Source organism: Peromyscus leucopus, chromosome X (genome assembly GCF_004664715.2).
Source record: "Peromyscus leucopus breed LL Stock chromosome X, UCI_PerLeu_2.1, whole genome shotgun sequence".
Lineage (NCBI taxonomy): Eukaryota > Metazoa > Chordata > Mammalia > Rodentia > Cricetidae > Peromyscus > Peromyscus leucopus.
Genome location: NC_051083.1, coordinates 122,575,481 through 122,596,567, shown reverse-complemented (window position 1 = coordinate 122,596,567; position 21,087 = coordinate 122,575,481). Strand labels below are relative to the sequence as shown.

The following is a 21,087-nucleotide window of genomic DNA, read 5'->3' as shown; positions in this document are numbered from 1 at the left end:
CAATAGCTCAGTTTGTTATTAACTAGCACTTACAACTTAAATTAACCCATACTTCTTATCTATGCTCTGCCATGTGGCTCAGTACGACAATTTCATGTCCTGCTTTCTCTTCATTTCCTCACGACTTCCCAGACTCTGCCCTGAAAATCCTGCCTAACTACTGGCTGTTTAACTTTTTTATTAAACCAATTACAGTGACATATATTCACACAGTGTGAAGGAATATTCCACAGAGGAGGGAGGGGAAACTGTGTCCTGGATGTAAAATAAATGAATAAGTTTAATTAATTAAAAAAAGAATTGATTTGGAAGGCCAGTGAGATGGCTAAGTGAGTAAAGGCATCTGCTACCAAGCTTGATGACCTGAGTTCAGTTCCAAGGACCCACATGATAGAAGAAATATGACTCCCACAAGTTTTCATCTGACCTCCAAGTACTCACTGTGGTACATTGGCCCACACACATGATATACATGCAATAAGTTAATTAAAATAGAAAAAAAATTACTTAAATTATTATTGGACCTAGTGTCAGAGACCTGTAATCCAGCTACTCAGAAGGCTGAGGGAGAGACATCACAAGTTTAAGTCCTCCCTACCCTACACAGAGCAAGTACAAGGACAGCTTGGGTAACTTACTGATCTGTTAATGTCTGTACTTATAATGCCCATAGTTTAGTTGTAGAGAACTTGCTCTCTTAAGGGAACACATGAGGAAAAATAGTCGTTTTTCCTCATGTGTTCCCTTAAAACAGATCATCTAGGGCTAGAGAGATGGCTCAGTGGTTAATAGCACTGTTTTCTTGAGGAGCCTGGTTTGATCCCCAGCATTCGCATGGTGACCCACAACCATCTATAATTCCATTCTCAGGGGATCTAATGCCCTATTCTGTCTTGTGGGCACTGCACACATGCTTTACTTAGCCATCAGTGCAGGCAAATGAATATTACATATATTATCAGAGGACTGAATATGCAAGACAAAGAATAATCAGATCCTTGGAAGGGAGACAGGACAGGAAATCAGTTTTATTATTTTTTTATTTTATGTATGTTGCTTATTTGTGTGCATATATGTGGTATACATGCATGTTGCAGTGTCTATGTAAGGAGATCAAAGGAAAAATTGTGGGAATTAGTTCTCTCCTACCATGTGGGTTCTGGGGATTGAAGTGAGGTGATCACACTTGGTAGTAAGTGTCTTTACCTGCTGAGCCATCTTGCCAGCTCTCTTTAAAAATGATAGAGGTACTGGAGAGATGGCTCAAAGGTTAAGAGCAATTGCTAGCTGGGTGGTGGTGGTGCACACCTTTAATCCCAGCACTGGGAAGCAGAGACAGGCAGATCTCTGTGAGATCAAGGCCAGCCTGGTCTACAGAATGAATTCCAGGAAAGGCACAAAGCTACACAGAGAAACCCTGTCTCGGAAAAGAAAAAAAAAAAGAGAATAATTGCTACTTTTGCAGAGGATCTGGGATCAGTTCCTAGCTCCCACATAGCTCCTCACAACTCTACTTCAAAGGTTCTGGCACCATCTTCTGGTGTCCGCAACCACTAGGCATGCATACAGTGCACTTACATATATGTAGGCAAAATACTAGTACATATTTATTTAAATGTTTTTAAATGGTAAATAGAAACAGAACTATGAGTTGAATGAATCATTCTCTTTCCTTACAGTTGCCTTCTCCTTTGGCTTCAGGGTGAAGCCTAAATTCCTTAGCCTGCCTGGCCTGGCCCGTTGTGGTATTTCTTCTATACGTTTAAATATAGCTATGGTTATATCATAACCTAAGCACTTAATGTAACTGTGGAAGGAAACATCTAAAAAATAGAATAATATTTTAAAATTAATTTAATTATAATTGCTAATCCTGGTGATCTTGGATATTTAGTTATGTTAACTAAAAGAAAATAATTTTTCCGTTTGAATAGGCCTAAAATCCTCACCATGAAAATTGTTGGGAAGTGTTATCTGAAGGCTTTCTTATATCCTTCTCAAGAAATATACTCTGTTATTCTCAATTTGTGAATAAAGTAGTTACATTGCATTACTAAGTATTATTGACACCCATCAGAAAGTTAATATGTGCACATTAATGTTCTGCTTGTATCATCATTTCAAACATCAGTATTTTGCACTTATTGGAATCATCTAAGACATTTACCTGAGGTTATATTTACTTACTAACAAAGCTGGAACATGAATTCAGGTTTAAAAGTCTTCAGTTTTATGCTTTGTTCTTTGCATCATTGAATTGTTCAAGATTTAATCTCTCAAGTTTTTCTTCTACTTGAGTTCAGGATACTTGCTGATGAGAGATTGTTACTGCTATATTAACTGGTTCTTCTGATAGATGAATTCTTGGAAAGCTTACCTAAGAACCTCGCCCCCCCAATTATGAGGAAAATTGATACTTTTCTCAATTAGCTGAAGTTTTTTGAACACTAAAGAAGGAACCCAACAATCACAACTGCATACAAAATATGCTGAAATATATGTGGTTCAAAGTAAAAATGTGGAGGGCTGTGGTCATAAAGTATCTAACTTGAAACCTATAGATTTTCTTGCTTTGTTCTTTAAATGGCAGTAGAAATTGTCTTATTACATATCAGTTTCAGGAACATCAGAGAATACAGAACACATGGATATCGGAATTTCTTATAACATGACAAAAGTATCCGAAGTCCTTATGCCCTTTAAGAGGAGTCAGAATGTTTAGTGATAGTCTTTCATTTCTTTGAATGTGCTGGAGAATGCTAAGATACTCTCAAAGTCTCAAATCTGTAGATGGCTCTTAAGAAAGTTGTAGCTTTAATGTGAGCTATACTGAATGCTTTGTTTAGAATTGAAAATATTTATTCTGCTATTTTAGGTTGGTGATGTAGTAGAAGTACAGGCAGATGAAACCTTTCCCTGTGATCTTATTCTTCTGTCATCCTGCACAACTGATGGAACCTGCTATGTTACTACAGCCAGTCTTGATGGTGAATCTAATTGCAAGGTAATGGAGACTAAACCTGACCTGAGCATTTTATTATCAGAATGGTTAATGAGACAGTACTGTCTCCTAACACTCCTTGATCCCTTAACTCATTTTTACTATTCATGTAAGTTTTGTATTTGTAGACAGTGGTTATGTAATTATATTTGAGCTTCTGAGTAAACACCCATCCTGGAGAATAGGTTTGCATTGTTGAGGATGGGGGGAACCATGCCCTAACAAAAAAAGCCATCACAATTTTTATAGTACCACTCAAATTTAATATTGAAATAATTCAGTTAACTTTTTGTTTGTGTTTTTGTTGTACTTAGGACTGAAATCTTGACTCACACATGCACAGTAGAACTAGCACTGAGCTATTTTACTACCGTAGACTTTTACGAGTGAGAATACTTGTGAACCCAAACTACATAACTACAAAAATACTTCAAGTATTATAACTTTAATTCATCTATTTTTATTTTTAAAGGGTCGCATAGTTTGTTTAAAACATTTATTCTGGGTCTAAAGAAATAGTGCTATAGTTAAAAGCACTAACTGCTGCCACGACTGTACAGCAATTGGGCCCAAAACCTGGTGAGGGAAGTCGGGATGAACACAGCACACACCAGTCAAGTTGCAAGCATCAGGACTCTCTTTATTCTTTCTTCCCCATCTTATATACCCTTCCAGGAGGAAACAAACAAAATTGTTTATCAAGCACCCAGGGTCAAGGAATGGTCAGCATGCCCCAGGAAGCCACAGCTGCCAAACCAAGAGATATACCAAACAGCAAAACATCTGCAGAACAGCCTGACTTCAGCGCACTCAGAACAGGGGAGGTGGGGGCAATCTTAGAGGGGTCAGAGCCATTCTGATCCCAACATCTCCTCCCTTTTTATTTATTTAAGCAGCACCTGTCTTAGGTCGACCCGGTAGCATGAACTTACCCGTCATAGAAAGTGCCCTCCATACTTCCTGTCTTAGGCGCCCATGCTATCCTAGGAAGTTACCCGTTTCTGGTTACCGCTTATTAAGCTTCTGAATCCACACTTGAGTGGATTCAGTATGTGCTGAGACAGCTAGCAGGGCTTGTTAGGTGACACCTGCATGAATGGTAAATTGCGTTTTAAGTTGGCAGAGGGCCCAGAAGCATACCCCAATTCCAAGACATCCTAGGATTGCCATAGCAAGTGATCCTGACCATTTTTGAAACCAGCCTCCAACCTGGGCCACCCAATCCCACCATCCAGTATCTGAAATTAGAACAACTCCAGCATCATCAGTGGCCTGTATGGCATGAAAAAGCTGCACAGCAAAATCCACAAATGTCATACCCAAGGACTCTGAAACATACCCACTTAGCCTCCAAACTTCATGAGAGGCATCAACAACCCTCCCCAGGGTCACACACATAGATATGTACATCTGAGAGCAGGTCGAATGTTGTTGAGTTCATAACAAATCTAATTGTTCTTGTACCAACACCATCTGTTGATTAAGTGTTGGCAGTCCAGAATGTACATGTCCATTTATCTGATTTTGAATGTCGAAAGCATTAGAGACTCTTTTTACCACATCAGCTTGCTGGGTATTTTGAGAAAGGGCAGTTCCTGCAGTAGCAGCAGCAACAGCAGAAACAGCAACAGCAGTAACAACAGTAGCCGTGATTCCAAAACCTCTCTTTGTTCTATGCAATTGGACAGGAAACTGGGAAGATGCTTCCATCGGCATCGGAATGGCAGCAGGAATTCTTCATAACTAACACATTATCTTCATCAAGCCAGCAACTGCTAAGGCTGCAATTCTGAACAGAACAATTTTAATAAAGCACCCCCTCCTGCCCCAGTATAAACAGGGAAAGGAGGAAATGCTAAAATTTTTCCCAGAAGAATAATTGACTTTAACAGACTCCTCAAAAGTCAGGATGAGATGGAATAGAAACATTAAAGTTTTATCCATAGGTATACAAGCCGACGAACGGCCCATAGTCCAATTACTAGAACAAATAGAAGGAAAATAGGGCTATGTATCCCTACAGGCATCAGCACTGGGGGATTTTTTTACCAGACTCCAATACACCATCTCCAGCTTCACTTGATACATCAGAAGCAGCATTTCCATCAGCCATAGACATTTCCACAGGACGAACACACCTCTCCGGAACCCACACTTGTGACTCAGCATCTGGAGGATAAACACACACCGCTCCCCTTACCCTAGCCAGAATCGGGGCAGCGTCTTTCCAAATACCTGTAGACAGATCTTTCCACCTAACCTGCGCCTGTACCATAGGCCGGCCCTGAAAATGTCAGGTCATGGCAGTAAGGCCCTGTTTATCGATCATTAAAAAATTTAAAATGTATAAAACAGATGATCATTTTATATTTGGTCCTGATTCTGGCCCCACAATCTCCCCCTCTTTTATTTTCATTAGATACTGTTTGATGGTAGCATGTGCTCGTTCCACTATAGCTTGGCCTTGAGGATTATAAGGAATGCCAGTAACATGATGAATAGACCAGGCAGCACAAAATTGTGCAAACCCTCTGCTGGTATAAGCTGGGCCATTATGTGTTTTTACTTGTCTGGGAACTCCAAGGTGAGCGAAAGCTTGAATACAATGGTTTTGTACATCTTTTTGGCGTTCTCCTCAATGTGAGGAAGCAAAGATATCTCCTGAACATCTATCTACTGAAACATGCATATACTTAAGCACACTAAAGGAGGGCACATGTGTAACGTCCATCTGCCAAATATCATTGGGACGGAGACCTCGAGGATTCACTCCCAGTGCTGGAGAATTTAAAAAGGGGGCACAAGTTGGGCAGGTGGATGTAATTGTTTGAGCTTCTTGATGAGAACATTTCTTCCCCATAAGTGTGTGGGTAATCCAGGTAAGACATAAGGCTGAAAACTCCCTTGATGGCCATCATCATCTTTCCAATGCAAAATTTTAGTACTTTTAAGAGGTATGGCTTGCCCTATTCCTTGTAATTTTGACAAAGTACTCTCCAGGGGCCAGGCTTTAGGCCAATGTTAATAAGCCAAAACAGAAGCATCTGCCCCAGTATCCAGAATTCCCTTAAAACCCTTCCCATCTATAGTTAATTATAATTGAGGTCTGTCCTGCAAAGAAGCAACCCAAAAGGCGGCGTGACCTGTGGACCCCCCCCCCCGTGCCTCTAACAGGGTTAATAATTGGATTATTCGTAGATACCCTGGGAATCAAAAGTAATTGAGCCAATCGCTCCCCTTGGGGAATGACTATAACTCCTCTTTGAACAGTGGTCATAATCTTAAGTTCTCCTTGATAATCTTGATCTATGACTCCTGGAAGAACTGACTCCTCTTAAGGTTACACTGCTCCGGCCCAATATAAGGCCCATGGTGTTAGGTGGTAGGGGCCCTTAAACTCTTGTAGACAGGGCCTGAGGTCCCATTTGAGGAGTTAGGACTGCTCTGGCAGTGGTACTGAGGTCCAGTCCTGCACTCCCTGGGGTTCCTCTAGTGAGGTTGTCAATATGAAGGGATTGCCTTGAGGCACAAACTGAATCCTGCCGCTCCCTGGCATACTGGAAGGGTTCATTGTTCCGTACACTTGGGCTTTTCGGGGGGGGGGGGGGCAGAGTGGGCCCCTCTGGCCATTTCCCGGCTGTAAGGGTCTCCTCCCTTCAATGTCTGTTTTTGAACGACAGTCGCTACTCCAGTGAGCCCCTCTCCGACATCGTGGACAGATGCCAGGAGTAGTCTGTTGTCTGTTATTAGGGCAGTCCCTTTTAAAATGTCCTGCTGTCCACAACCAAAACAGTTGTGCTGTCCTGTGTTACCTGCAGCCCCTCCAAGGCCATGGCGTATGGCCGCAGCTAACACCTGCCCCGTTATGTGATTTCAATCTATATCTCTACAGATCCTGATATAATCATTCAAACTCTTATTTCTATGAGATCCTAAGGCTTCCTTACAATATTTATTGGCATTTTCAAAAGCCAACTGTTTTACTATTGGCATGGCTTGATCAGCATCCCCGAACAACTTTCCAGCTAGTTGTAATAAGCGTGAAACAAAATCGTGATAAACCTCAGATGGGCCCTGAACTACTTGAGACAGTTGATCACCTGCTGCTTTATTAGGCAATGCTTTCCCAGACTGGATTGCGGCAGTAGCTATTTGTGCATATACCCCAGGATCATAAACAAGTTGTGCCGCTAAGGCAGCGCACCCTCCTGAGCCAGTCAGCATGTCTAAATTCCTCTCAGGAAACCCGGCTTGTGCATTTAAACGGGCAATTTGTATACACTTTTCCTGATACTCTCCTCTCCATAGTAAGTAACCACCTCCAGACAAACGGCACGGCATAGCTGCTGCCAATCGCTGGGTGTTAGGTTAGCTGCCTGGTAAGGTTCTACCAAAGATAAAGTAAAAGGAGCCAAGGCACTGTAGCTGGGTACAGCTTCCTTCAACTGCCTCATTTCCTTGAAGGTGAGGGCAACATGCTGTCTGATTCTCTGACCAGGGTTAGCAGGATCATCTGTCTCTATGACTGGGAATGCATGGGCACCTGAATTTTGGAAGGCTACTCCTCGATACTCTTTTACATTTGGCCATTTCCAATCCTCCTTCTCATGGGCCGGAGGTAGAGGTGGCGCAGATGGCTGAGTGTCGACAGCGTCCTCTTTGCCTGAACTGTTTTTTGGTTTCACTTTACATTATTTTAATTTTTTCTTTAACTCCTTGATTTCTTGCTTTAATCTCTCCTCCTCCGAGTCCTCTCCTTCTGATTCTGACAACTCGGTCTCCATGCCCCATAACACGTCTAATTTCTCATCAACAGCGCTTACAGATTTCTTCCTCTTGAACCTCATTATAAAGTCTAGTAGCCTCAGCTAATTGTTCTTATACAACTTTCTCTGTTAGCAAGGCATCTTTAACTAATCTCCATAAGGAAAATGTAGCTATAGGTAAGTTATCTGGGCCCCTCTCATGAAGGGCCCTTTGTAAGTCCTGTTTCACTTGTAACAAATGCGGCTGCGGTACTTCGCTTAATTTCTGTTCGTTGCTGTTTTAAAACCTTAGTGATCTCAGTGGCCATCTGAGATTTACTTGTAGCGTTCCCCATGGTACGTTCCTTACCTTAATTACTCGTATCCCCAATTCACTCCGTTTGCTAGCCCAGGAGCAACCCCGTCCTTCAAACCCCTCTTTCCAGGTCTCGGTGACACCTCCACTTGCTGCACCTGCACGGCAATTGGGCCCAAAACCTGGCGAGGGAAGTCGGGATGAACACAGCACACAATAGTCAAGTTGCAAGCATCAGGACTCTCTTTATTCTTTCTTCCCCATCTTATATACCCTTTCAGGAGGAAACAAACAAAATTGTTTATCAAGCACCCAGGGTCAAGGAATGGTCAGCATGCCCCAGGAAGCCACAGCTGCCAAACCAAGAGATATACCAAACAGCAAAACATCTGCAGAACAGCCTGACCTCAGCTCACTCAGAACAGGGGAGGTGGGGGCAATCTTAGAGGGGTCAGAGCCATTCTGATCCCAACAAACTGCTTTTCTACAAGGGCCTAAGTTCAATTTCTAAAACCTATATAGTAGCTCACAATCAGATGTAATTCCAGTTCCAGGGGATCCGAATCCCTGGCTTGCTTGGGCATGCCCTGACCTGTTTTGACACTAGGCACACAAGTGGTACACAGATGTACATATAACCAAAACACCCATACATGTAAAATTAAATAAATACTCCTGTGATATGCCCAGTCTAATATGGAGTAATTTCATTACATGTTTTAATACCTTAGGAAATAGTTTAATAAATGTTTATTTATTTTAACAAGGAGGAGTTTTAAGTATGTTATAGTCAATTTAATGAAAATGGGTGATAGTGTACTTGGCTCGTACTTTCTGGTAAAGCTAGTTTTTGGCCGTTGTCATCCAGTGTTCCATGGAGCATAAAGACTTATCCTTTCTGTGCTGCCTTTAAGGAGTAATTCTGATTCGGTGTGGTGGTGCATGCCTTTAATTCCAGTACTCGAGAGGCAGAGACAAATTAATCTTTGTGAGTTTGAGACCAGCCTGGTCTACATAGGGAATTCTGCCAGCCAGTGCTGCATGGAGAGATCCTGTTTAAAAGAAACAAAGTAGTATTACTAATGAGCTCACATGTGGGTGTAGCTGAAATTTTCTCTGGTCCTGCCCAACCCCACATACCCTGCAGCCACTTATAAAATAATCACTCAGAAGCTTATATTAATTAAAACCTCTGGGCCATTAGCTCAGGCTTATTATTGACTAGCTCTTAAACTTAAATTAACCCATAATTCTCATTTATATTTAGCCACGTGGCTTGGTACCTTTTCTCAGTTCTGCCTTCACATCTTGCTTCCTCTCTGTCTGGTTGGCGACTCCTGACTCAGCCTTCCTCTTCCCAGAATTTTCCTTGTCTATTTATCCCTCCTATACTTCCTGCCTGGCTACTAGCCAATCAGCATTTTATTTATAAACCAATGGGAGCAACACATTCGCAGCATGCAGGGCACCATCACCCATCATGTGGGTATATCTTTGGGGAGGTCTCTTATTTTTTTTCCCTGTGGAGTTAAGGAATTGGACTCAGAATGTGAAATGAAAGTTTTACTTGTTACTATTTACTGATTTTGTATTTCAAGCACACAACACTAATTTACTGGTGTCTTAGGCTGTTTAAATACCGAGTTATATTTTAGGGATTATCAAGATAGAGAAATCTAGCCTGGCGTGGTGGCACATGACTTTAATCCCAGCACTCGGGAGGCAGAGCCAGGTGCATCTCTGTGAGTTTTAGGCCAGCCTGGCCTATAGAGCAAGTTCCAGGACAGGCTCCAAAGCTACACAGAGAAACCCTGTCTCAAAAAATGAAAAAAAAAAAGAGAATCTTTAGGTAGATTTCTCTAACATTGAAAATATTGTTTAGAGGAAGAAAATTTTCAATTTTCTTTTATTCAGTAAGTGGCAATAAATCAGAATTTTTAAAGTCAGGCAGTAGTTTTAAATATAAAGCAAGAAGTTCTCTAATATGCCTAAAGACTGTTTCAATAGCTTTCTTTGTGCATAAGTGGTATAATACTTGAATCTGCATTAAACTTTAATGACAGTTTAGAAATAGGCTCATTAGATCTTGTCTTGCATTTTGGATGAATTAAGAGTATGGTACACATGTAGAATATTTTAATCATTGAATATAAGACATTATCTTTCTGCTTCTATATAAAATACATCCATATTGAACAGTTTCAAAATCTTTAAACTTTTATGTAATAGAAGAGAAAAAAATATGTTAAAATCTTCATGGGGATTTCAGTTAATTATATGCATGCTACAAATATAAATCACTCCAGTGTCAGTGTCAAGGAAGGTTTTTGTTTTTCTTTTACCTTTGAAATCCTTTTGGAACAGGGTTACCTAGTTATTTATAACATTTTAAGAATGGTGTAGAATGTCCATCAACATTTATAATACTCTGCTTAAGCCTCTTATTCTAAATGTGCTGTTTCTGAAATCAGTTGGCTATACAGTTTAAAAAAAGAAATACTTTATATTTGATTATCTTGTGCTTTCATATAGACACATTATGCAGTACGAGATACCATTGCACTGTGTACAGCCGAATCCATTGATAACCTCCGAGCAGCAATTGAATGTGAACAGCCTCAACCTGACCTCTACAAGTAAGCAAGTACCTTATTTCACTTTATTGCTGTCTGTTGGCTCTGCTTCTTTTTTTTGCCACCAGTATAGCAAAGAAACACCTACTACTTACTTACCAGTCTACTCTTGCGTATATTTTTATGAGTTGTTCTTTCTCCTGGAAAGGAAATGAATCAAATCAACATTGCTCACTACCAGCCTAAGAGAATTCATTGTGGGCTTAGACATCCTATTTTTTTTTCCTTTTCTTTGTTACTTGTAAACATGGCTATTAGTTTTTTTAGATTGTTATCCCAAGCCTCATCTATTAGACTAATGGATTTCCCAGAGTTAATTAAAAAATAAACCTTTTACATCTTATCCAACATGAAACAAGCAAGAGTATATGGGACAGTGCAGTGCAATTAGTAGGCACAGCATCGTTTCTTGTTAATGATTATGATGAACTGAAGATTTCAAATAGGCTGTTTGTTGTCCACAATAAGCCATTTAGTTCAAGGACCAGTAAACTGGTATGTTTTCTTCTGGCTCATGGATTTAGGTTTTCTGATTAACATTCATTGTGGGTTGTCAAAAATTTGGCATTAGCTTCTAGGATTGGTTAATTGAATTAGGGTGTGGTACTGCTGAGCGGTGTAATAATAGTTTTTAATTCATTTCATTCTATACCACTGTTTCAGGTAACATCCACTATATAGGAAAGCCATCATGTTAGTTCATGTTGTTGGTCATAATGGAGGACCAAATGACTGAATTTGATTTACTCTAGTATGGAAATATATCCTACTATGAGAACGTTGATTCCCGCCTCCTACTTCATTCCTTGTTCCCTCCCTCTCTCTCTCCCTCCCTCCCTCCCTCTCTCTCTCTTTGTTTTTCGAGACATGGTTTCTCTCTGTAGCTTTGTGCCTTTCCTGGAACTCCCTTTGTAGACCACACTGGCCTCAAACTCACAGAGATCTGCCTGCCTCTGCCGCCCAAGTACTGGGATTAAAGGCATGCACCACTACTGCCTGGCATCTACTTTCAAGAACTCAATGAACAAAGGATATCAATCAATAAAGCTAAGCTTGTAGTACAATAATAAAGATGTATGCAAAGTTCATGAAATCACAGAAAAGGGATTGACTTATTCTACCTGAGAATATACATATGTATTTTACATACATACATATACATATATACACATATATATATATATATATATATATATACACTCTTGCATATTTATAAGGGAAATTCCCAAATTTTACAATTGCCTTAAATATGAAGGAGAAATTAGGGTAGTCAAGGTTATCCTAATTTACTAAGCTGAATCCCTTTAATGTGGCTTCAGAATACCAAGTATTTCTACCAATCTGATAGAAATCACTTGTACTATATTTATCAAATTCACTTATCTTTCTTAGGGCAAAGAATATGCCTTTCTTATTTATTGTATCTTCAACATCTATCTGGTACAGTACTTTCAAAATTAACAGAGTGAATGGATAGATCTTCCTATTTTGTATATAAAAGTATTTAAATTGTGGTGCTACAAAGATAACTCAGTGGTTAAGAGCATGCATAACACACACATTAGACTTCTCATAACCACTTATAGCTCCAGGAGATGCGATGCCTCTGGCTTCTTTGGACACATTCATTCACATGCACAAACACAGAGATACACATATGTTCATACAATTAAAAATGAATAGGTTTTTGTTTGGTTGGTTTTTTGAGACGGGGTTTCTCTGTGTAGTTTTGTGCCTTTCCTGGATCTTGCTCTGTAGACCAGGCTGGCCTTGAACTCACAAAGATCCCCCTGGCTCTGCCTCCCGAGTGCTGGGATTAGGCATGCACCACCACCACCTGGCCCATGAATAGGTTTTTAAAAGAGAGCATGAATTTTGGTTGATAGGAATGTGGATATGAACCAAGGAGAAGTTGCAGGGGTGAATATTATCAAAATACAATACATTGTATGAAATTCTCAAAGAATTAATAAAAATATTCTAAAAATCAAAATGTTTTAAAAGTATGTGAACTGTATAATATAGTAATACACTAGTTTCTGTAACTGAAGTTTTCCTGTTCCCACCCCACTCCCGTGGTCCTGCAGTCCTGAGTAAACACACAGAGGCTTATTTTAATTAAAACTCTTTGTCCATTAGCTCAGGCTTTTCACTGACTAGCTCTTACATTTAAACTGAGCCCATTTCTGTTAATCTATATGTTGCCATGTGTTCCATGGCTTTACCTGTGTGCCATTACATGCTGCTCCCTAGACAGCGGGCTGGCATCTTCTGACTCAGCCTTCCTCTTCCCAGAATTCTCATCTGTTTATCCCACTTATACTTCCTGCTTGGCTACTGGCCAATCAGCTTTTTATTTAACCAATCAGAGCAACACATTCACAGCATACAGAACTTCCCACAGAAAGTTTCTATAAAGAAAACACTATAATGCAAATTATAAAGTGAGTATAAAAGTCTCATTAAGGTAGGATTAGGCCTTTTTTTATCCTATTTTGCAGAATTGTTTGTTACTTAGTGTTTGGCCATATTAAGTGCTTAGATCAGATCAATTGCCAGATACAAACAACATTTTCAAGGTGATATAGTCAAGTGTTCCTTGTAATTTTCATAAGTTGAAGCTGGGACTAGCTATACCAGTATCACTTGAGAATCTGACACAGAAGTTTAAGGATAGGACCTAGAAGTCTATTGTTTAATAAGCTTCTTTCTACCCCCTGTAATTCATAAACAGGCTCATGTGTAAAAGTCACTGAACTAATTGTTTTGGAAATTGTATATAGTATCAGAAACCATTCTTCTTCACATGAATCTAAAATAAAAGCCACATTATTTATAGAAATGTATCATAAGGTTTGTCTGTGTGTGTGTATAATACCAAGTAGGGCTTCAGTTAATATAAAATCTTTGTTTATACTCTTATAATTTGTCATATTATTTTAAAGGTTAGATTAAATGTTATATAATTTATAATTTCAATGTAACTTTTGTCCAGAAGCTTAATAGAATTTTAAATTTATTCAGTCTTATATTTTTCATTATTTGTAAACTGATGAATTTCCAAATGCTTGTATTTGGATTTTTATACTTGGTATGTTTTCTTTTTGTTTTAACAGGTTTGTTGGGCGAATCAGTATCTATAGTGATAGTGTTGAGACTGTTGCCAGGTTAGTTTATTATTCCTTTTATCTATCCTTTTGGAAGGAGGGATGTTTAAATCCTCTTTTAAACCCACTAAAATAATCAAATACCTTTCCTTAAATAAAGTGAAAAGAAGATAACTAAGTAACCTTGTCATTAGTTGGGTTGTGGTAGTAGGGTCTCTTTGTGTTGGGTAGATTATTATTATTGAAATGATGTTTAGAGTTTTCAGAAGAACAGAGCTCCATGGGACCAGCCATGAAAGCCTAGCTACCTGAGTCTAATCCCCAGAACCCACTTTAAAGGTGGAAGGAGACTGTCTCGAAAAACAAAACAAAACAAAACAAAACAAAAAGGTGGAAGGAGAGAACTGACTAAATAAAGTTTTCTTCTGACCACTACACATACATGCTCCATGGCATGCGCACCTACATAAACATAATAATTATATACCAAAAAGTTTTAAAGATCAGAGCTCTGTACCTGTTGACTGCTTTTCCAACATTGTTCTTGACATTGCATATATTTTCCTTGTTTGTATAGTGGCTGACATGGTTGAAAATAAAGCTAGAAAATAGTGGTTTATGGGAGAGTAGTTGAGGGTCTAGGCAGTGAGGAAAATGTTAGAAGAATTACTTGGACCTAAATAAAATGTAAGATTAATCATTTATGAGGAAATTCATACAAACAGGATGCTTTCTTTCCTATTTTATCACGTAGTTAATTGTCTCAGCTTTTCCATATTGCCTTGATCTCCCAAAAGTTAGGTCTCTTCTCTACAAAGATGCCACTGTGTTTTTGCAGCTTGGCATTTGTCTTCCCAGTCTTTTATCTGTGCTCTCTGTTTCTCACTTCTTATAGCTCTTTCTTGCTATCTATAAGTCATAATCTTTTGATCCTTCTGTGCATTTCTTTACTTCTGCATGTTGCTGGCTACTCCTATATTTTGTACTTCCATCTGGCTGTACCCTTAAGTCACTTCAGATAGAGGGATCACTCTGCTCATTCTAGGGAGTAAGTGTATGGTAGAAATAGATACATTCTAAACCCCTTGGAGATGGATGTGTGTCAGGGAAAATTCTGTCCCCACTATTGATGACATTGTATGTTGTTTTGATAAACTGTGATTGTTTTTCATTTAGGTCTTTGGGACCTGAAAATCTTTTGCTGAAGGGAGCTACACTTAAAAATACCAAGAAGATATATGGTGAACAACTTTAAAAATATGCTGTTAAAATGTATTTCATAAAGCTTATGAATAAATAGTGCATGTTTAAAAGTGAACATGGCAGATACTTGCCTTTTATTCTCAATGTATATTTATGTGTTGATAATTTATCAGATAAATTAATATAAGTATGACACTTTATACAATGTAAATTTTAATATGAGTGATATGTCACCTGTCGAGTAAAAACTTAAAATTTTTACCGTTGTAGACTGTGAAGAAATCACAGAACCAAACAGGTAGGAGGTTGGCTAACAAATTTACCTGTAAGCAGATTTTCATTATACTCTATTATTCTTTAGGAGTTGCTGTTTACACTGGGATGGAAACCAAAATGGCTTTGAACTACCAAGGGAAATCTCAGAAACGTTCTGCTGTCGAAAAGTTAGTATGCGCCACAATTTTTTTTAGTCATTATTGATTGAAATTGTTACTTCTTTTGGTAACTCCAAATAACAATACAGAAACTCATCATCCACAATTATAGCAGCTATCATTTTAAGCACTTGTTTTTGTTCATGAAATAGTCTTTGCTGATTTATGTCTGATTTGATTTAATTCTCTGAATAATTCTATGAAGTAATTTATGTTAGACTCTTTCAACTATACAGACAAAGAAAAGGTCTCCAAGATAATAATTGAATTAACTGAGCTGGCATAGGGTTAAATGGCACCATTTACCTAAACTGTAAAATTCATTTCTTTTTGTTACTGAATTTGGAGTCATTTAGCAGATATGTTCAAGTTGGTTCTACAATATTGTTCTAGTAGACATTGGAGTGGTACCTGGTAGATCATGAAGAAAGGTGCCACTACTAGGGGTTTCTCTTTTTAAAATTTAATTTTTCTGTTGATATTTATGTGTGTGTGACAGTGTCTCATGCAGCCCAAGCTGATTTTAAACTAGCTACATGAGCTGAGGATGATCTTGATTTTGTAATCCTCCTGCCTGTGCCTCCCAACTACTGGGATTATAGGTACTACCATGCCAGAACACTTCTTTCTTTTTATGCATGGATATGACTCATTGTGCCTTACCCAGAACTCTACTTTGAAATAATATTAAGAGAATATATGCTGAGCTTAAGGTTTCACATTTGCTATTCTACCTTCAGTTTGAAATATTTAGTTTTTTGAGGAGGAGATACAAACTACACTTTATATAGAGGTTAAGTGGGTACTAATACATGTGGATATGTCTGTTTCCACTTATTTTAAAAGGTGTGCTTGACAAGCCATACATTGTACCTTGGGGAACATTAGTGATCAATAAACAGTTCATGACTAGATTTTCCATTTTGCCATTTAACAGTGATTCTTCAGCTGTGATAATTAAGGTTCTTACATAAAATTTGGGATATGATTATTACAATATACACAGGAGAATCTTTAGATTATTTAAGACTAAACTAAATCAAAATTAAACAATTTAAATGTATATTTTGCTTATGTCTTAAGTAATTAGACATAATATCTTATTTTTCAGATCTATTAATGCCTTCTTGATTGTTTATTTATTTATCTTACTGACCAAAGCTGCAGTATGCACAACTCTAAAGTATGTTTGGCAAAGTACCCCATACAATGATGAACCTTGGTATAACCAAAAGACGCAAAAGGAACGGGAAACTTTTAAGGTAATTAACTTGCTATAATGAATGTTAAGTCTTTTGTAAGTAGACTATCCTATTCTGGAACTCACTCTGTAGACCAGGCTGTCCTCAGACTCACAGAGATCTGCCTGCCTCTGCCTTCTGAGTGCTGGGATTAAAGGTGTGTGCCACCATTGCTCAGCCTAAAATGTTCCTAATACAAATAATTTTGACTATAATGATATAGTGTCGTTAGGAAGTTTCTTTATATTAATAGTATGTTAAGCATTGAAATGGAAAGAAAGCCACTTTATATCACATTCATCTGAGGAGGCTGTGAATCAAATTAACATGAACTATCTCTTATTTTAGGTTTTGAAAATGTTCACCGACTTTTTATCATTCATGGTTCTCTTCAACTTTATTATTCCTGTCTCCATGTATGTCACAGTAGAAATGCAGAAATTTTTAGGCTCATTTTTTATTTCATGGGATAAAGACTTTTTTGATGAAGAAATTAATGAAGGAGCCTTGGTTAACACATCAGACCTTAATGAAGAACTTGGTCAGGTGAGAACACAGTTTTTGCTTAAATTAAATAAGTAAAAATCTTTTCTAGTCTGGAATACTAATACATGTAACTGTCTTAGTTAGGGTTTCTATTGCTATGAAGATACACTCTAACCACTGCAGTTCTTACACAGGAAAACAGATAATTGGGGCTATCTTACAGTTTTAGAGGTTTAGCCCATTATATTCATGGCAGTAAATATAGACATGGTAATAGAGGAGCTGAGAGTTCTACATGTTGATCATCAGGCAGTAGAAGTGAATGCTACACAAGCCATAGTTTGAGCATATGATACTACAAAGCATACCCCACAGTGACACACTTCTTCCAACAAGGCCCTACCAACTCCAACAAGGCCACATTTCCTAATAGTGCTACTACCTATGAACCTGTAGGAGCCATTTTTATTCAAACCACCATATTCCACTCCCTGGTCCCCATAGGCTTGTAGCCATATAATAATGCAAAATGCCATTTAGACCAACTTCAAAAGTCCCCATTTTCTATCAGTCTCAATAGTGTTTAAAATCCAAAGTTCAAAGAGGTGCGTGCAATCTCTTAACTTTAATCCCCTGTAAAATAAAAATGAAAAGCAGATCACATACTTCCAATGTACAGTGGCATGGGATATACGTTACCATTCCAAAAGGGAGGGAAGGAAGCATAGTGAGGAAAGTTGTACCAAAGCAGGACCAAAAGCCAGCTGTGAAAACTCCAAACTTCATTTCCATGTCTGATGTCAGAACCCTTTTCAGATCTCCAACTCCTTTCAACTTTGTTGACTGTAACACACTTCCTTCTCTTGGACTAATTCCATTCCTTGTTAGCAGCATTCCTTAACAGGTACAGTTGGACTTTGTTTTGTACCACCAGCTCGCAAATAATGACACAGAGACTTTTTATTATGAAAGCTTGATGTTAGCTTACGCTTGTTTCCAATGAGCTCTTAAAACTTAACCCGTTTATATTAATCTATGCTCTGCCGCTCAGCTTACTTCCCCACAGTACAGTATATCCCACTTCCTCTGTGTCTGGTTGGTGAATCCTCATCTTTCAGATTCTTCTCTGGAGTTACTTTCTCCCCCCTGTAAGTCCCACCTATCCTCTTCTGCCTACCTATTGGCCATTCAGCTCTTTATTAAACCAATCAGAAGGTGCCTTGGCAGAGACACATCTTCACAGTGTACAAAAAGATTATCCCACAACAGGCAAGTATCCCATAACTCTGACATCTCCAACATTTTGAGGTCTCCAAAGCAATCCTTGGTTTACATTCATAGCTTCACACACTGGCCTTTTCTGGCCTCCGTGCAAGGGCACCCTTGACACATGGCTGGCCTCAGTAGCTTTCCTTAGTTGTGAAGGGAGATTCCATAACCCCTTCTTCTATCCTTGACTCTAAAGCCAGAACCATGTAGCCAAAGCTTCCAAGTTCTACTGCTTGCTGGAACTGGAACATGGCCCCCTCATTCAATTAAATCTTCACCAGCTTTCTGTTTTTGATGCATTCCTTCACTGCCTAAACTTGGCTCTCCTGAATCTTGCTCTGTAAACCAAGCTGGCCTCAAACTCAGAGATCTACCTGCCTCTGCCTCTGGAGTTCTGTGATTAAAGGTGTGTACCAACACACCTTGCTCTAAGATTTTCTTTAATTCCTTTTCACAAGTTGGAATATTAGCTAGGTGGGATCTTGCCATAAGGTCATCTTTCCCTTTGTTCCATTTAACATCAGGCCTTTCTCTTTTTTATTATTTTTTTTCTTTATTAAGAAATTCACCCACTCACTCCACACACCACTCACAGACACCACCTCCTCCCTCCTCCCACCCCCCAGCCCTCTCTCCCAAGCCACCCCATATCCCTACACTCCCCAAATCAAGGTCTCCCATGGGGAGTCAGCAGAGCCTGGCACCCTGAGCCTAGGCAGGTCCAAGCCCCTTCCCACTGCACCAAGGCTGTGCAAGGTGTCACACCACAGGCACTGGATTCCAGAAGCCTGCCCATGCACCAGGGATGGATCCCGATCCCCCTGCCTGGGTGCCCTCCAAACTCTTCAAGCCAAACAACCGTCTTCTGTATCCAGAGGGCCTAGTCCAGTCCCATGGGTGCTTCACAGTCACTAGTTTATAGTTCATGGGCTTCCACTAGTGTAGCTGGTCATCTCTGCATGTCTTCCCATCATAATCTCGACATCCCTGCCTGCAGAATCCCTCCTCTCTCTCATCAATTGGATTCCTAGAGCTCAGCCTGGTGCCTGGCCGTGGATCTCTGCATCTGCCTCCATCAGTCACTGGATAAAGGCTCCATGATGACAGTTAGGGTATTCGCTGGACTGGTCACCAGAGTATATGAGTTCAGGCACCCCCTGGACCACTGTTAGCAGTCCAAGGTGAGGTCATCCCTGTGGATTCCTGAGAGCATCCCCAGCACCCTGCCTCTTCCCATTCCCATGATTTCCTCATCTATCATGGTATCTCCCTCCCCGCCCTCCCACTCTGTCCCTGCTCCAGCTCGACCCTCCCATCTCCCTATGTTCTCATCCCCCACCCCTTGCCCTCTGCCACCCCCCCCACTCCCTGTCCACTCATGCAGATCTCATCCACCTCTCCTTCGCTGGGTCATCCATGTATCCCTCCTAGGGTCTTTCCCTGTTAGCTAGCCTCTCTGGAGCTGTGGATTGCAGTCTGGCCATCCCTTCCCTCACATCTAGTATCCACTTATGAGTGAGTACATACTATGTTTGTCCTTTTGAGTTTGGGTTACTTCACTCAGGATGATATTTTCTAGTTCCTTCCATTTGCATCAGGCTTTTTTTTAAATCTGTTTATCTGCTTGAACACAGGGTTTAGCTCTAGTTCACTTCCTGGTGCTCCTTTTCTCCTCAAACTGTACATTTTGTAGCTTTTCTTGGTCAGTGGGCTTCTCTTCATTATATATCTACGTAAGTATGGCCACTAATAACCACATGACACAATGCACCCTAGGCTGTTTTGAAATCTCCTTTTGAAATGCAGTTTATCCAAAACTCTTCAATTTACTCTTAGGCAGACTTTTTGGACAAGGGCAAAAAGCAGCCACGTTTTTCACAAATCATCATGAGAATAGCCTCCAGGCCATATACTAACATTTTTTTCTGAAACCTCTTGAGCCAGGCCCCCACAGTTCGAATCAGTCTTAGCACCACTGTCTTCCATGTACCCACTAGTGTGGCCCATTAAGATCTACTTAAAGCCTCAACTTATTTTCTAATCCAAAGTCCCCATTCCTCTAAAAACATGGTCAGACCTACCATAGCAATACCCCAGTCCCCGGTACCAGCTTCTCTCTTAGTTAGGGTTTCTATTGCTGTGAAGAGACACAATGACCATGGCAACTCTTATAAAGTAAAACTTTTAATTTGGGTGGTTTATATTTTCAGATTTAGATTAGTACATTATCTTCATAGTGCAACAGGGTAGTGTACAGGCAGACATGGTGCTGGAAAAATGGCTGAGAGCCCTTCATCTTGACTTGCAGGCAACAGAAATGAACATCACACTAGGCCTAGCTTGATCATATGAGACATAAAAGGCCATATTTCCTTCAACAAGGCCACACCTCATAATAGTGCCACTCTCTCTGTATGAACCTATGGTGCCATTTTGATCTAAATCACCACAGTAACCATTCCTTCTATTGATACATAACTCAAAGAAAAATATTTAATACAGACAGGTTTATAGTATTTTTACAACTGTCACTTCAGTTTTTTGACTAGAATTTTTGCAAAGGATAAAATTTATACATTTGAGTGTTACAGAAATCCATATAAAAATTCATCTAGTGTTAGTTTTTAAACAGGATATGTGGTTTTCATTACT

The 21,087-nt window shown here is 39.5% G+C and overlaps 1 protein-coding gene across 11 annotated transcripts in view; it reads left to right on the top strand.

The window, feature by feature from the left end:
* Positions 1-21,087, top strand: part of Atp11c (ATPase phospholipid transporting 11C) — a 199,222-nt gene that overhangs the window by 93,151 nt on the left and 84,984 nt on the right. For 7 of the 11 annotated variants that reach the window (XM_037199084.1, XM_028854235.2, XM_028854236.2 and 4 more), the window contains 8 exons: positions 2,876-3,004; positions 5,421-5,585; positions 10,595-10,698; positions 13,812-13,862; positions 14,979-15,043; positions 15,367-15,448; positions 16,551-16,701; positions 17,029-17,226. In XM_037199084.1, the coding sequence (XP_037054979.1) occupies positions 2,876-3,004; positions 5,421-5,585; positions 10,595-10,698; positions 13,812-13,862; positions 14,979-15,043; positions 15,367-15,448; positions 16,551-16,701; positions 17,029-17,226 (945 nt within the window). The remainder of the gene's footprint in view (positions 1-2,875; positions 3,005-5,420; positions 5,586-10,594; positions 10,699-13,811; positions 13,863-14,978; positions 15,044-15,366; positions 15,449-16,550; positions 16,702-17,028; positions 17,227-21,087) is intronic. The other 4 variants (XM_028854240.2, XM_028854243.2, XM_028854241.2 and 1 more) reach the window with 1 other exon arrangement.